This window comes from Rhinatrema bivittatum, chromosome 19 (genome assembly GCF_901001135.1).
Source record: "Rhinatrema bivittatum chromosome 19, aRhiBiv1.1, whole genome shotgun sequence".
In the NCBI taxonomy this organism is placed as follows: Eukaryota; Metazoa; Chordata; class Amphibia; order Gymnophiona; family Rhinatrematidae; genus Rhinatrema; species Rhinatrema bivittatum.
In genome coordinates this window covers 15,414,825-15,428,759 of record NC_042633.1, presented here as the reverse complement: position 1 = coordinate 15,428,759, position 13,935 = coordinate 15,414,825, and the positions used below count along the sequence as shown (strand labels likewise).

Sequence of the window (13,935 nt, the reverse complement as noted above, 5' to 3'; positions counted from 1 at the left end):
GCGTCTATCCCCTATCTCTCCCTGAGACCTGAGCCATGTCTCAGTACATCAAAGAGAACCTGGAAAGGGCATTCATTCAGCCATCCACCTCTCCCACAGGAGCCGGGTTCTTTTTGTCGCAAAGAAGGACAGACACTCCGGTCCTGTATTGACTATCGGGGTCTAAATGCCATCACCCGAAGGGATCACTATCCCTTGTGCCTCATCCCTGAACTTCTTGACCGCCTGCAGGGAGCTAAAATTTTTACCAAGCTGGACCTCTGGAGTGCCTATAACCTGATACGAATTAGACCCAGAGATGAATGGAAGTCCACATTCAACATCAGAGACTGCCACTATGAATACCTAGTCATGCCGTTTGGCCTATGTAATACCCCCACTCTATTCCAGCACATGATGAATGAGGTCTTCCGAGACTTGTTGCATACCTCGGTAGTGGTGTACCTGGACGATGTCCTTATCTATTCTAAAGATCTCCAATCCCATCGCCGGGACATCCAATTGGTTCTCCAATGGGTCCGTACAAACAAGCTCTAAGCCAAGCTCAAAAAGTGTCTATTCAAATGTGAGTCTCTCCACTTCCTGGGGTATATTATATCCAATACTGGGTTCCATATGGACCCGGAGAAACATAGAAACATAGAAATGACGGCAGAAGAAGACCAAACGGTCCATCCAGTCTGCCCAGCAAGCTTTCACTTTTTTTTTTTTTCCCCCATACTTATCTGTTACTCTTGTCCCTTATAACTATGTGCAGTTTGGGGTGCTACTGTGCTGATCTTCCTCAGAACTCCATGCAAGCTTTATACCTAGGGCTTCTAATTATAGGCGTTTATAAATTGTAAATTTAGGTGTGGTGTTTACTGTTAAATAGAGGTTCTTTGGGGTGCTAAAAAAATCAGCGTGGGCTGGTGTGTTCACAGCACAGGCACTAGTGCTGGATGCCTCTTCCAGTTAATCAACTATGTGGCTTGTAGCATCCCCCACAGCCTGGTTTCCCCCTCTACAGCTGCAGCACTCACATCCCTCATAACCCATGGCAACTGAAATACGCAGCGGCCCTCCTAATCCCAATTTGTCCCGCAAAGCTGGAGAATAGAGCAAGCCAGCCTGTTGTGTTCCTCCGCTGGTAACTATTTACTGCCCCTGAGCAATGCTGAAAACCAAAAAGGAAGGAAATGGCGGTGCCTCTGCCCACTCCTCCCCCCCCCCCCCCCCCCCCCCCCCCCCCCCCCCCCCCACTGCTGAATATTGTTGATGCTGTAATATAGCATAGAATTCTCCCTTTATCTACAAAACTAGGAGCAAGTTTGAAAATCAGGTCCTCTTTAAAGCTGGCCATATAAAAAAAATAGGACTCTCACATCATTGCCAATATGCTTTCCGTCCTCGTTAGCTTTTCTCCATCGACACGAATGAGAGCTTAAATGATGCTCTTTCAGGGAAGAGCAGTCGGTGGGCAGCAGTCTCCTTCTACTCCTTTGGGCTGCCAGCTCAGACAGAACCAGAGTTGAGATCCTGTGCATGAGTCCTTTCACTGACAGCTACCTACACTTTTGTTTTTCCTCCTATTTTATATCCCTTCCCTACTTGGTCGGGGAACACGTACCAGGGCTGCTTTCGGTTCGTTCCTGCAATCATGGGCCCTGAATCCAGCCATTAGGTGTCGCTATAGCACGATGACTGGGGCTCCCTCTCCCCAGAGGCTATAAACGCTGCCTGTCTGGATGGCCCATGGAGCAGAGGACCTGAGCCCAGGAATCAAATGCAGATCCTCTGCTTGGCACTGCACTACACTGCCACTGGGCCCCCAAACTCTTTATTTAAATACATTTTCCGCTCTTTTTTTTTTTTTTTTTTTTTTTTTTAAATAATGCTTAATTTAGTTTTGCTAGTTAACATAATCAAGTGTTAAGATAACGAGACACATTTTTAAATTTGTTGTTCGTGAATGGCAAGTCTTTGGTATGGAGGTATGTCAAATCTTTCAATTATGTGAAAACCTGGAATATTACAATTCAAGTAATTATTAAAAACATAAATAATTAAACATAATATATCTACAATAACAACCTAGGTACTATATGTAAATTATAAGAACTGCTTAAAAAAAAAAAAAAAAAGGTCTCTGATGGGAAAAGAATCCGCTAACCTGAAAACGCTTGTAAAAAGAGCTGAGTTTTTAAAAACTTTCTAAGTTTGCTATAGTTTTTCTCCAAACATAAGACTAATGGAAGTGAATTCCAAAGGCCTCGGGGCAAGATACGAAAAACAAGTTTCTTGCCAGCCTGAACATCTCAGGTGAGAGAAGTGTCAATAACTCTTGTTGTGACGAATGAAGATTTGGGTGCTTGCCAGGTTCTTGTGGCCTGGTTTGGCCTCTCTTGGAAACAGGATGCTGGGCTTGATGGACCCTTGGTCTGACCCAGCATGGCAATTTCTTATGTTCTTAAGTGACTTTTTTGTTCTATTTCCCTTCCACCCCCGCCATCGATGTAGTTAGTAGTGCTGGAGCTGCATCTAAGTGAAGTACCTAGCTAATTGTTTAGGGGTAGAAACCGCCATCATAGCAAGCTACTCCCACGCATGTTTATCCAGCCTGTGCAACTCAGTCCTTCAGGTCAATACAGTAAAGGACGGCCGCGGTTACCCTGCTTCTAACCCGCCTTCTACTCACAATTTGGCCGCGTTAGTCCAACCCGCGATTCACTATCCCCTTTAACCCATTCTTACCGCCTCTTTAAATCAACGAGTAACCCCTTCCGCCCGCGGCATGTATAGGAGATGTAAACGATCGGATTAGCTATTCCACCCCATTCAGTAACGCGCGCCCCGACTATCGCCTTTTTAACCTGCAGTTTAGCCGCGCATTTAACCTGCTAATTTACCGCCTACCCCTACCCCTGCGTTAGAGGCAGGGGTAAGGGTAGGCGGCAAACTTTCCCCCAAAAGGAAACTTAAAAACCTAAAACCCCCTCCTCCCAAAGCGACTCGACATGTAAAATATGTGAATAAGTGTAACCAACTTACTTTTTGTTTCTTTTTCAGCCCTTTCAGCCATCTCTGCCGTCCTCCGGAGGGAGCAGCCGGCAGGGGCAGCCGGCGGCAAAAGCGGCTTCCAGCGGCCCCCGCCGGCGAAGACGGACGAACGCACGCCCGTAGTGCACGGGCGCTCAAGCCAATGAAAGCACATGAACGCGCGTGCGTGACGTCACGGCGTACGTCACGCACGCCCGTCCATGTGCTTTCATTGGCTTGAGCGCCCGTGCACTACGGGCGTGCGTTCGTCCGTCTTCGCCGGCGGGGGCCGCTGGAAGCCGCTTTTGCCGCCGGCTGCCCCTGCCGGCTGCCCCCTCCGGAGGACGGCAGAGAAGGCTGAAAGGGCTGAAAAAGAAACAAAAAGTAAGTTGGTTACACTTCACATATTTTACATGTCGAGTCGCTTCGGGAGGAGGGGATTTTAGGTTTTTAGGTTTTCTTTGGTTAAAGTTGGGATCCTCTTCCTGGTGCCTGGCATTTGAAATGACAGGCACCAGCGTGGCCGTGAAGCGTTAGGCCAGCGCACCCAGGATACTGTATAGCGCTCTATACAGTAAAATGGGTTGCGCGGGCCTAACGCTTCACGGACGCGGCTTGCATTTGCAAGCTATTTAAATACAGTATCGAGCGGTAGGTGAGCCGGACTGTGTGTGCGGCAAACGCGGGTGCGCCCGGCACTAACGCAGCTCTTCCTACCGCTCCTTACTGTATCGGCCTGTCAGATAATAGAAGGACCAGGAGGCACTCCATGAAGTTAGCAAGTAGCACATTTAAAACAAATCAAAGAAAATTCTTTTTCACTCAGCGCACAGTTAAGCTCTGGAATTCATTGCCAGAGGATGTGGTTACAGCAGTTAGTGTAACTGGGTTTAAAAAAGGTTTGGTAGGTTCCTAGAGAAAAAATCCATAAACTGCTATTAATTAATAACCAATAGTAGCTTGACATTTATTTAATGTTTGGGTACTTGCCAGGTACTTGTGACTTGGATTGGCCCCTGTTGGGAACAGGTTACGGAGCTTGATGGACCCTTGGTCTGACCCAGTATGGCATTTTTTATGTTCTTATATAATACCCTGAAGAGAAACATGGGGATAACTGCACGGAGCGGCAGTTTTTACCATGTATGTTTTTTAACCCTAACCTGTGCTCTAGCTGTAATGCTAATTTTATTTATTTAAAAATACTTATATTTCACAACTTCTGAATTTACTATTTGTTTAGGGGCAGATTACATAAGTACATACATAATACATAAGCATCAACAAATATATAGCAAATAACCTCCATATATTACATAAACATTAGATTAATCTTAATTATACCTTACACTAATCCTAATTCTAACTTCTGTATTAATGCTAAACCTACCCCTAACCTTAACACTAAATTTAAACCAAACTTTAACTCTAATCCTAGTGCCCAGCACTAAAAGTAACCCTGACCCTTACATTACCCAATCCCCTAATCCTTTTACATTTATTTCCAACTCTTGTCTCTATCGCTTATCCTTATGCCTGACTCCAACTTTTACCCTAAAGCTTATTCTAACTCTAACCTGAAATTTGTACCTGCACCCTAACCCTTACCCTATCCCTAATTTTATTCCTAATCCTGAGCCCTGTCTTTACCTTTCCGGGTTCTTCTCTCATCCCTTGCTGACTGTTGATCCTGGAGTGTGCCCTGCTGGTCTTGTAACTGCAGGTTCTGATAATTCCCTTTAGGAAAAGAGAAGGAGAGAGAGGAACCTGAAAACGTGCCTGCCCTCTGCCCTGCCCGCCTGCTGTGAGACTCTCCCTCCTCCTCAGAGACCTCCAGCTTCTCCCTCCCCCTCACAGTATCCCCCTGCCCAGATCATCTCAAGCCCCCTCATAGCACCCCCGACCTATTGCCCCTGCCTACAACCTCTGCTCCCCACCCCCACCCCCAAACTGCCCCGGCTACTGCCTGTGCCCTTCCCAGCACCAGCTCTGCATCGGCTGTTCCAGATGCAGCCATTGCTTTCGCCTTACATAGAGGTGATACCTTCTCCAATGCTCCCAAGTGACAATGTCAGAGCAGGGAGATCCACCGGAAGCAGCTGCAAGTGGATCCCCTTTCTTCTCTGGGCCACTCATCTCCTCTTTTTCCAATGGCTTCACTGTCCTTTTGCCGGGATGCTGGGGGCCTGGATGGGTGACCCCGAATCTCCCATCTGCCTCGCACTCTCCCACCAGTTCTCCTTCCGCCCGCCGCCGTTCAAAACCACCCGCTTCCTTTTCTTCCCACGTCCCATGACCTCACACCCTACCCCCGTTTTTCCTTTGTCCGCTCATTCCCTTAACTTCTTACCCCCCCCCCCCCCCCCCCCACCCTTCCCCTCCCCCTCCCCCTCTGCCGCAAACTCTTGACAAATAAACCTTTAACCCTAGATCAGAAAAGAAGTTGTGTGGAAGGAAAAAACCCCCAAAAAAACCTTGTATAAAAAAAAAAAAAAAAAGAGAGAGCCACAGGAATTGTTTGCCCCAGATGGGTTAAATGTTTGAATGGGGCACAACCCTGAACATTTTCACAACACTATTTGTGTAAACATATTTTTTTGGACTCTTGCTCTCTTCACCCAGCAACCCTGCTGGATCGGTCTGGCCGCCACCCCCTCTCCCTCACCTTTGTTCGCCGCTTCGCCCAAGGTGTTCGCCGGGGCCTCATGGAGATCGGCGTAGACGTGCTGATCCTGGAGCTGGAGCTCTTGGTAGGGTTTCTCAAAAGCCATGTCCCGAGCCGCGCCACGCCACGGCCTGGGTTATTTCCACGTGAACCGTGGAAGGGGAGTCGCATGGGTTGTGGGCTTCAGCCACCACCAGCTTCCTCTCTGTAATGCTTTTCTCTCTGCAGAAGTGCAGGGAAGAAAGTGGCTTTATAATGCTCTTGCCCTCGGAGAGAGCTGTGGTCAGATAGCACGCAGGCGGTTTCGGGAGCGGGGGAGGGGGAGGAGTCTATACCAAAGCAGTTTTTCTTGAAATTCATCTGCATTTTCCTCATGTGGCATGCACTTCCCTGATATTTAGTAATATCCATCATCTCTCTTATCACTGCATTTATATATATATATGTGTGTTATTTTTTTCACAATAAGCCCAATTGAAACCACTGTATCAAATCAGGTAAAGAGTTTGTTATGAGTTAGAGAAAACCCAAAGCTGGTAAATCTAAGGGCCCCACTGACCCATCTCCATGAAAGTACATCAGACCCTGAGCTCCTCTGGGCAAGGGCGCTTATTTGTCTGAGGCCTGGATCTGAGGGAGGTCTGGGTTTGTGGATTTGGTGCAACCCAGTCGGGTGAGAGGCCTTATAAGCACCAAAATCTGCGATGCACGATATCTAGCAAATGTCAGCAGATCAGGACTGCTTGGTTCCCCCCTGCCCCAGTCTGCTCTGCTATCACAGACACTACTTACATGGTAACATAGTAAATGAAGGCGGATAAAGACTATAAAAGCCCTCTCTGTCTGTCTGTCTAGCACCAACGTTATGTGCATCTACTCAAAGTAGATCAAATTCCCACATGGATGCCCACTGCCTGTCCCATTCTGTCTCCTTTGGGTCTGCAGCTGCTGCTTTGCTGAGGTTAACCCCATGCCTTCCAGGATGCACAAACTGCTGCCCTGGGTTGCAGCCGTCACTCAGAGAAGGGTGCCCCATTACTTGACCACCAAACTCCTTCCTCCCCTGTCCGATCTCTGTGCTCCCTTTGTGCTTGTCACATGCAGGCTTCAACTCTGCACTGTTTTGCTTCCAATAAGCTCCACTGGGCATCTGGTCCAGGCGGCATCCTCACATCAGCGAAACGTATTTTCTCACATCCCCTCCTGGCCTTTCTCCCTCCAGGTTTGTATGATGATGCCCTTGTTCTTGAGGTTTGCATTCTATGGAACATGTTCTCTTCTTGTATCTTATTGAAGTGTGCTGGATATTTGAATCAGTTTGTATCAGTCTCCCTTCGTTTTGCTAGAGAGGACAACACTGGCTCCTCAGTATTTCTGCGTGCAGTCTGTAGTGCAGGCCATGCACCATTTTGGCAGCCTTCCGTGGGATCTCCTCCACCTTCCCGGTGTCCCTTCGCAGATTTCTTCTTCCGAACAACAATCCAGCCTTGCCATCTCAGCCTCACTCGGCCTCTCCCATTGTCAAAAACACCCTCTTAACCTATTTATTTTCCTACCTGAAGGGGCTGAAAACTACATGTCCCAGCTTACAGTGGAACTGAAACCAAGCCTGAATCAGTCCACCTTCCTCAGAGGATCTGTGCTTTGATCTGAAGGACACCCCCACTTCCTCTCTGATAGGAGCACAGGAAGCCCCAATACTCTGAGTCCTACCAGAACATAGAAAGCAAGGTCTTGCAACATAACCCCACCAGTCTGGCTTTCAGTCACATGCTTCCTTTAACTGAGAATCTTTTTTTTTCAAATTTATTCTCAAAGGCACTTTAAACCCAAGACCTTATTAAGAACATAAGGAGCTACCAAACTGGGATCAGACTGAAGGTCCCCCTTGCCTAACCTCCAGTCTCCAGCAGTGGGTCAGGAGCAGGTGCTCTGAGGAACGAGGACATGTGTAGAGTCATCCAAGTCACGCTCTCCCAGTTTCCAGCAGCCATAATTCAGGGGGCTCACAGAGCCTGGGGTAGCACCTGTGATCAATCCATTTTGCATAAATGTACCTGATCCCTTTCTGACCCCTGATTTCTACTATTTATCTCCACAATGCCCCTTGAGGGCAAGCCCCACTAGGTAACTGTTTCAGATGAGGATGTGCTTCCTTTCATGTGGTATTATTTTGTTCCCTGATGGTTTTCTCAGGTCCATCCCCAGTTCTTGCTTCATGGGACATGGGAGAAGAGACGGCTGAGGGGGGATATGATAGAGGTGTTTAAAATCATGAGAGGTCTAGAACGGGTAGATGTGAATCGGTTATTTACTCTTTCAGATAGTAGAAAGACTAGGGGGCATTCCATGAAGTTAGCAAGTAGCACATTTAAGACTAATCGGAGAAAGTTCTTCTTCACTCAACGCACAATTAAACTCTGGAATTTGTTGCCAGAGGATGTGGTTAGTGCAGTTAGTATAGCTGTGTTTAAAAAAGGATTGGATAAGTTCTTGGAGGAGAAGTCCATTACCTGCTATTAAGTTCACTTAGAGAATAGCCACTGCCATTAGCAATGGTTACATGGAGTGGACTTAGTTTTTGGGTACTTGCCAGGTTCTTATGGCCTGGATTGGCCACTGTTGGAAACAGGATGCTGGGCTTGATGGACCCTTGGTCTGACCCAGTATGGCATGCTCTTATGTTCTTATTTGGAGTCTCTCTATTAGCAGGGCTGAGTGTAGAGTTGTGAACTCGCTCCAGGTTGACCAAACCTTGTTTTCCTCTGTTGCATGCAGAGAGTTGTAGTTCTGGTGGTCCCATTGATTTCTCTTAGATAGTCAAAACTACAACTCCATGCATGCAATAGGGCAAAGCCAAGACTGGGTCAGCTTGTTTTGTTGACCTACAGTGAGTTGGCAACCCTAGCGATCACTGATGGGCAGCCAGCAGAACTGGGGAGAGCAGAAAAAGGGCCGCTTTACCTTGATCATGGTTAATCCCCAACAGGCCAGGCCAGTTGTGGTTCCAGTTTGTCTAAGGAAAATGGGAAACTACAAATCCCAGCTTGTAAGAGGGGGGTCTAACTATGACTGGACCTTAAGGAAGGCTCAGATACCATGAAAGATAAAGCTGGGAGAGTCCCATGAACACACTTCAGCATAGATGCCCTATAGTGCAGGCCATGCACCATTTTGGTGGCCTTCCTCGGGACATATAACTTCAGTACTGTAGTAATGTGGCCAATCATGGCTTAGGAAACAGCCAAGAGGAATAAGGCGGCAGGCTCTTGCTGTTTCTGTAGATGCAATTTTATTTACAGTGCAAAACAAAAACACCAAAGAAAAATTGCTCACTTTGCAGTTCTGACAATAACCAACCACAAACGTAATAGGTCTTCTCTTAGTCTAGATTCCTGCCTGCTCCCCGGGGCCTGTCTAACCCTTCTAGGCCCTGAGTTCCTATACTCTGGTGAGCGGCTCCTCCCTTTACCCAGGATTCCTTGTGGGTCTGGATCTTAAGGAGGACCGGGAGAGACAGCCGTGCCTGGTCCCTTAAGGTAGTTTGAGGGAGTTTCCTATAGACTTCCTTACATATCCTCCCCCTCAGCTCAGCCTTGTGGGAATGAGCACCTGCCTATACTAGGGGCACTTCTCTAGAGAGGAAATATGCATTGGTATTTTCTTGCCTGCCCTATGATATATTTTACAGCTGAAGGGCTGTAGGGCCAGGAACCATCTCATCACCCTCACATTGGACTCCTTTTTTCCATTTATTTATAGGAGCAGTTGGTGATCCCTTATGAGTGTGAGGATTTTTAAATATATCCGAAGCAGAAAGCCTGTGAGGGAGTCAGTTGGACCGTTAGATGATCGAGGGGTTAAAGGGGCACTTAGAGAAGATAAGGCCATCGCAGAAAGATTAAATGATTTCTTTGCTTCGGTGTTTACTGAAGAGGATGTTGGGGAGGTACCTGTAATGGAGAAGGTTTTCATGGGTAATGATTCAGATGGACTGAATCAAATCACGGTGAACCTAGAAGATGTGGTAGGCCTGATTGACAAACTGAAGAGTAGTAAATCACCTGGACCGGATGGTATACACCCCAGAGTTCTGAAGGAACTAAAAAATGAAATTTCAGACCTATTAGTAAAAATGTGTAACTTATCATTAAAATCATCCATTGTACCTGAAGACTGGAGGATAGCAAATGTAACCCCAATATTTAAAAAGGGCTCCAGGGGCGATCCTGGAAACTACAGACCGGTTAGCCTGACTTCAGTGCCAGGAAAAATAGTGGAAAGTGTTCTAAACATCAAAATCACAGAACATATAGAAAGACATGGTTTAATGGAACAAAGTCAGCATGGCTTTACCCAGGGCAAGTCTTGCCTCACAAATCTGCTTCACTTTTTTGCAGGAGTTAATAAACATGTGGATAAAGGTGAACCGGTAGATATAGTATACTTGGATTTTCAGAAGGCGTTTGACAAAGTTCCTCATGAGAGGCTTCTAGGAAAAGTAAAAAGTTATGGGATAGGTGGCGATGTCCTTTCGTGGATTGCAAACTGGCTAAAAGACAGGAAACAGAGAGTAGGATTAAATGGGCAATTTTCTCAGTGGAAGGGAGTGGGCAGTGGAGTGCCTCAGGGATCTGTATTGGGACCCTTACTGTTCAATATATTCATAAATGATCTGGAAAGAAATACGACGAGTGAGATAATCAAATTTGCAGATGACACAAAATTGTTCAGAATAGTTAAATCACAAGCAGATTGTGATAAATTGCAGGAAGACCTTGTGAGGCTGGAAAACTGGGCATCCAAATGGCAGATGAAATTTAATGTGGATAAGTGCAAGGTGATGCATATAGGGAAAAATAACCCATGCTATAATTACACAATGTTGGGTTCCATATTAGGTGCTACAACCCAAGAAAGAGATCTAGGTGTCATAGTGGATAACACATTGAAATTGTCGGTTCAGTGTGCTGCGGCAGTCAAAAAAGCAAACAGAATGTTGGGAATTATTAGAAAAGGAATGATGAATAAAACGGAAAATGTCATAATGCCTCTGTATCGCTCCATGGTGAGACCGCACCTTGAATACTGTGTACAATTCTGGTCACCGCATCTCAAAAAAGATATAATTGTGATGGAGAAGGTACAGAGAAGGGCTACCAAAATGATAAAGGGAATGGAACAACTCCCCTATGAGGAAAGACTAAAGAGGTTAGGACTTTTCAGCTTGGAGAAGAGACGACTGAGGGGGGATATGATAGAGGTGTTTAAAATCATGAGAGGTCTAGAACGGGTAGATGTGAATCGGTTATTTACTCTTTCGGATAGTAGAAAGACTAGGGGGCACTCCATGAAGTTAGCATGGGGCACATTTAAAACTAATCGGAGAAAGTTCTTTTTTACTCAACGCACAATTAAACTCTGGAATTTGTTGCCAGAGGATGTGGTTAGTGCAGTTAGTATAGCTGTGTTTAAAAAAGGATTGGATAAGTTCTTGGAGGAGAAGTCCATTACCTGCTATTAAGTTCACTTAGAGAATAGCCACTGCCATTAGCAATGGTTACATGGAATAGACTTAGTTTTTGGGTACTTGCCAGGTTCTTATGGCCTGGATTGGCCACTGTTGGAAACAGGATGCTGGGCTTGATGGACCCTTGGTCTGACCCAGTATGGCATTTTCTTATGTTCTTATGTTCTTATATAAATTTACTTTGTTTTCCCTGTTTCTGTTACTTCCCCTTTTTATTGGTGCATTTTAGTGCTATTCTGGCAGATACGTTTACATTCATCCTGGCACAACGTTTGAAACAATCAGTCTTTTACCCTTGAGTGGATCTGCAAGTGAACCCTTACTCACAGCCCTGTTGTGAAATTTCACAGGATGTGCTTCAAGGATACGATTGAAATACACATTGGGGTAGATTTTAAAAGGTGCGCGTGGGTGTACCTCTGCGCGTGCTACCCCTGCGCGCACACGTACGCCCGATTTTATAACATGTGCGCGCAGGCACGTGCATGTTATAAAATCGGGGGTCGACGCACGCAAGGGGATGCACAATTGTGCACCTCGCAATTGCCGAGCCCTCTCCGAGCCGTGCTGCCTTCCCCTGTTGCCTCCCAGGCCGCTCCGAAATCGGGAGGGTGGGTGGGGGGATGCTTGAGTGTGCGGATCAGATCCCCTTGGAAAAGGTCCCTCTTGCTTTATCATGATAAAGACTTTGTCAGGGTCTTGTGTGCCAAATGGGAGGAGTACAAAGAATTGAATCTCGTGCAGGATGTGTCGGCCACTATTTTTTGGAACGCGACGAAGGCAGTGCTTAGGGGCCATATTTTGGCCTATCAGGTTTGGAAGAGGCACTTGGCTGCCCAAAAGGAATTGGAATTGTCCAAACAAATGACCTTTCTTAATCGTACTCACGGTAGTTGTATGACCTCAGCAGTTTAACAACAATTGGCCTCCGCCAAAAGGGAATTGGATGCGTTACTGGATCTCACAGCAAGCCAAAATATGCAATACTATAAATACAAATTATTTCAATGGGGTAACAAGTCAGGAAAGCTGTTGGCATGTTTATTGTGGAATGTAGGGCCAAAAGCCTTTGTTCCACGTTTGTGCTTTGGCAGTTCAGACCATGTCAGTATGGAAGTGTCGTTAAAGTTTTTCAGAGTTTTTTTCAGAATCTTTATACTACTGCACCATCCGACTTGGTGAGCCGTCAGAAGCTTTCCCAGCAGATTGCTTTTTCCAGGTTATCCTCTGATGATAAATCTAAGCTGGAGGAACGTATTTCACTGGGGGAGATCCAATTGGTGGTAAAGCAGCTTAAACTAGGAAAGGCCCCAGGCCTGGATGGTTTCGGTCCTGAATTTTTTAAAATTCTAGGGTCATGGATTTTTGAGCCCCTCTGGGAATTGTATGGGGAGGCCTTGTCTGAGGGCAAAATGAGTTTTGAGACTTACTTAGTGACAGTTGTGCTTCTCTTAAAACCAGATAGAGACCCTTTGGTGCTGGGGTCCTACCGACCCATTTCACTCCTGAATCAGGATGTTAAATTTTTTTCAGTGGTGCTAGCTACTCGGGTTAACAAAGTCATCCATACCATTGTGGCACAGGACCAGACGGGATTTATTTCTAACAGGCACTTCTCAGCTAACATGCTGAAAATGCTACTTATGGTATCGTTACATGGTTGCACAGATAGTGATGGCATGTTTGTGGGTTTGGACACTGAGAAAGCTTTCGACTGGGTAGAATGGTCTCACATCTGGTGGGTACTGGAGCAGTTTAATTTTGGAGACTTGTTCATTCATTGGGTGAGAGTTCTGTATGCCTCTCCTAGAGCTGAAATCTTGGTTAAAATGGTGCACTGTCCGAACCTTTTTGTCTAGAGAGAGGCACATGTCAGGGTTGCCCCCTCTCTCCACTGCTATTTGTATTGGCGATAGAGCCTCTCTCTATTCTACTTAGATGGCTAGCTTCTTTCTGGGGTCTATCAGTGGGTAGGAAAGAAGTTAAGGTGAGCATGGTCACTGATGATATGCTTCTCTTTTTAGCGAACCCGCAGAGCTGTTTGATGGACATCATGGGACTTATTTGGTTCTTTTTCAGGGTTAAAAATTAATTATGAGAAATCCACTGCATTCCCCCTTCGTGCCAATCTACTGACTCGATGGGTGGGAGCTTTCCCTCTTAAGTGGAGTGAAGGGGGTATGAGATGCCTGGGTATCCATATAACTTGCACGTGTCATGGTTTCTATCTAATGAACGTGGGAACTGTTATGGAGAAAGTTCAAACCCTTCTTGAAAGGCGGCATTCATTAACACTCTCCTTGATGGGTCATTGCGCTGACATAAAAATGATCATACTCCCCAAGACAGTTTACCCTCTTCAAATGCTCCCAATTTGGTTGACATATAATTATTTTAAAAGTGGAGAGAACCTCATATATGAGCCAAGGGTATCACTCTTTTTTATAAAGAGATTTGTGGCAAAAGCGTTCCCTTATTATGGTAAAACAATATGTTTATATGTTTCCAAAGTGACTGTGCACCCACTTCAAAATATAATCACTGGGCTCTCCACTTTACTTCTCTTGATGCCACCACATCTTATTTTAATGGAATTACTTATTCTTTTTTTAAAAGCACAAAAGGCACTTATCGTTTCTTTCTGCATATGGCACACGGCCTGACACAGCGCATGTTTCGTGAACCTTCTTCAGCAGCCTTAATAATAATTGTTTGCACTATT

General features: G+C 45.9%; 1 protein-coding gene across 3 annotated transcripts in view; it reads right to left on the bottom strand.

The window, feature by feature from the left end:
- Nucleotides 1–5,970, bottom strand: part of LOC115080985 (CD209 antigen-like protein E) — a 29,298-nt gene extending 23,328 nt beyond the window's left edge. For 2 of the 3 annotated variants that reach the window (XM_029585480.1, XM_029585482.1), the window contains exons 1-2: nucleotides 5,684–5,966; nucleotides 4,669–4,755 (exon numbers count right to left, since the gene is read on the bottom strand). In XM_029585480.1, the coding sequence (XP_029441340.1) occupies nucleotides 4,669–4,755; nucleotides 5,684–5,789 (193 nt within the window). In that variant the 5' untranslated portion in view covers nucleotides 5,790–5,966. Of the gene's footprint in view, nucleotides 1–4,668; nucleotides 4,756–5,683 lie in introns of all 3 variants that reach the window. The other variant, XM_029585481.1, reaches the window with a different exon arrangement.
- Between the last annotated feature and the right edge of the window lie 7,965 nt (nucleotides 5,971–13,935).